This window comes from Chinchilla lanigera, unplaced genomic scaffold (genome assembly GCF_000276665.1).
Source record: "Chinchilla lanigera isolate Chin_1 unplaced genomic scaffold, ChiLan1.0 scaffold00166, whole genome shotgun sequence".
In the NCBI taxonomy this organism is placed as follows: Eukaryota; Metazoa; Chordata; class Mammalia; order Rodentia; family Chinchillidae; genus Chinchilla; species Chinchilla lanigera.
The window spans coordinates 1,863,126-1,864,038 of record NW_004955567.1 but is presented as its reverse complement, the minus strand read 5'-3'; the positions used below and the strand labels follow the sequence as shown (position 1 = coordinate 1,864,038).

Genomic DNA, 913 nt, shown 5'->3' with positions numbered 1-913 from the left:
GGGCTCGGCCCTGCCCAGCGCTCAGTCCTGCCTGCGGAGCGGGCGCCATGCGGGCCGTGCTCGCCGCCCTGCTCTGCCTGGGTGAGTCCTCGGTGGGAGGGAGGTGGAGTCGCGCGTGGCGGGCCAACACGAATCCTCCGTCCTGTTTTCCAGGGCTGTGTCTGAGCCAGGGAGTCAGCACCCGGAAGCGTGAGTCCTCGCTGCCCGGCCCAGAGTCGCCGCGGGTTCCGCCCGAGTGTCCGCCCACGGGCACCGCGTCCGGGCGGGCTCGGGGCTCCGTCCCGCTGGGGCTCAGGGCAGCGGCTGGCGGGCGGGGGCGGGGCCGTCTGGAGCTGGGACCCGGGTTCCCTTGCAGAGACGCTGGCCAAGCCCGTCATCTGGGCGGAGCCCACTGCCCTGGTTCCGAACGGGACGCCGGTGACCATCTGGTGCCAGGGCGCGCTGGACGCTGAGGAGTTCCAGCTGCAGTTTGAGGGGGGCCTCTTTGCCTCCGAGAGGCCGAAGGCCCCCGGGCGGAGGTGCAAAGTGGACATCCGCATCCAGGCCATGAGCTCCCGCACCGCCGGCCGGTACAGCTGCAGCTACCGGCATGCGGGGCGCTGGTCGGAGCCCAGTGACGCCCTGGACCTGGTGGTGACAGGTGACCGCCCGGGCGCTAGCTGCGCAGTCCGCTCCCTGGCCGGACCTCGGGGCTTCCACGGCGCTAACCGGCCCCACCCGGGCCTGCCGATGCTGCTCGTCCCGAGGACCAGAGCCTGAGAGCGGGCACAGGGCAACTCCCAGAAAGCTGGGAGGCGAGAGCCTGGGTCCCGCAGCGCAGATCGGGGTGGCGCCCCTCCCCTCGGGACACGTTGAGAACCGGAGAAGGGGACCCCGATTCCCGAGTGGCCTGGGCTGAAGGACAGGAAACGGG

The 913-nt window shown here is 72.3% G+C and overlaps 1 protein-coding gene across 1 annotated transcript in view; it reads left to right on the top strand.

Moving 5' to 3' along the window:
* The window catches only part of LOC102017611 (natural cytotoxicity triggering receptor 1-like), a gene marked incomplete at its 5' end in the record, with an annotated part of 3,120 nt that continues 2,207 nt past the window's right edge, over nt 1-913 (top strand). Inside the window, 3 exon segments of the mRNA XM_005413395.2 lie at nt 1-81; nt 154-189; nt 356-640. Of these exon segments, the coding sequence (XP_005413452.2) occupies nt 48-81; nt 154-189; nt 356-640 (355 nt within the window).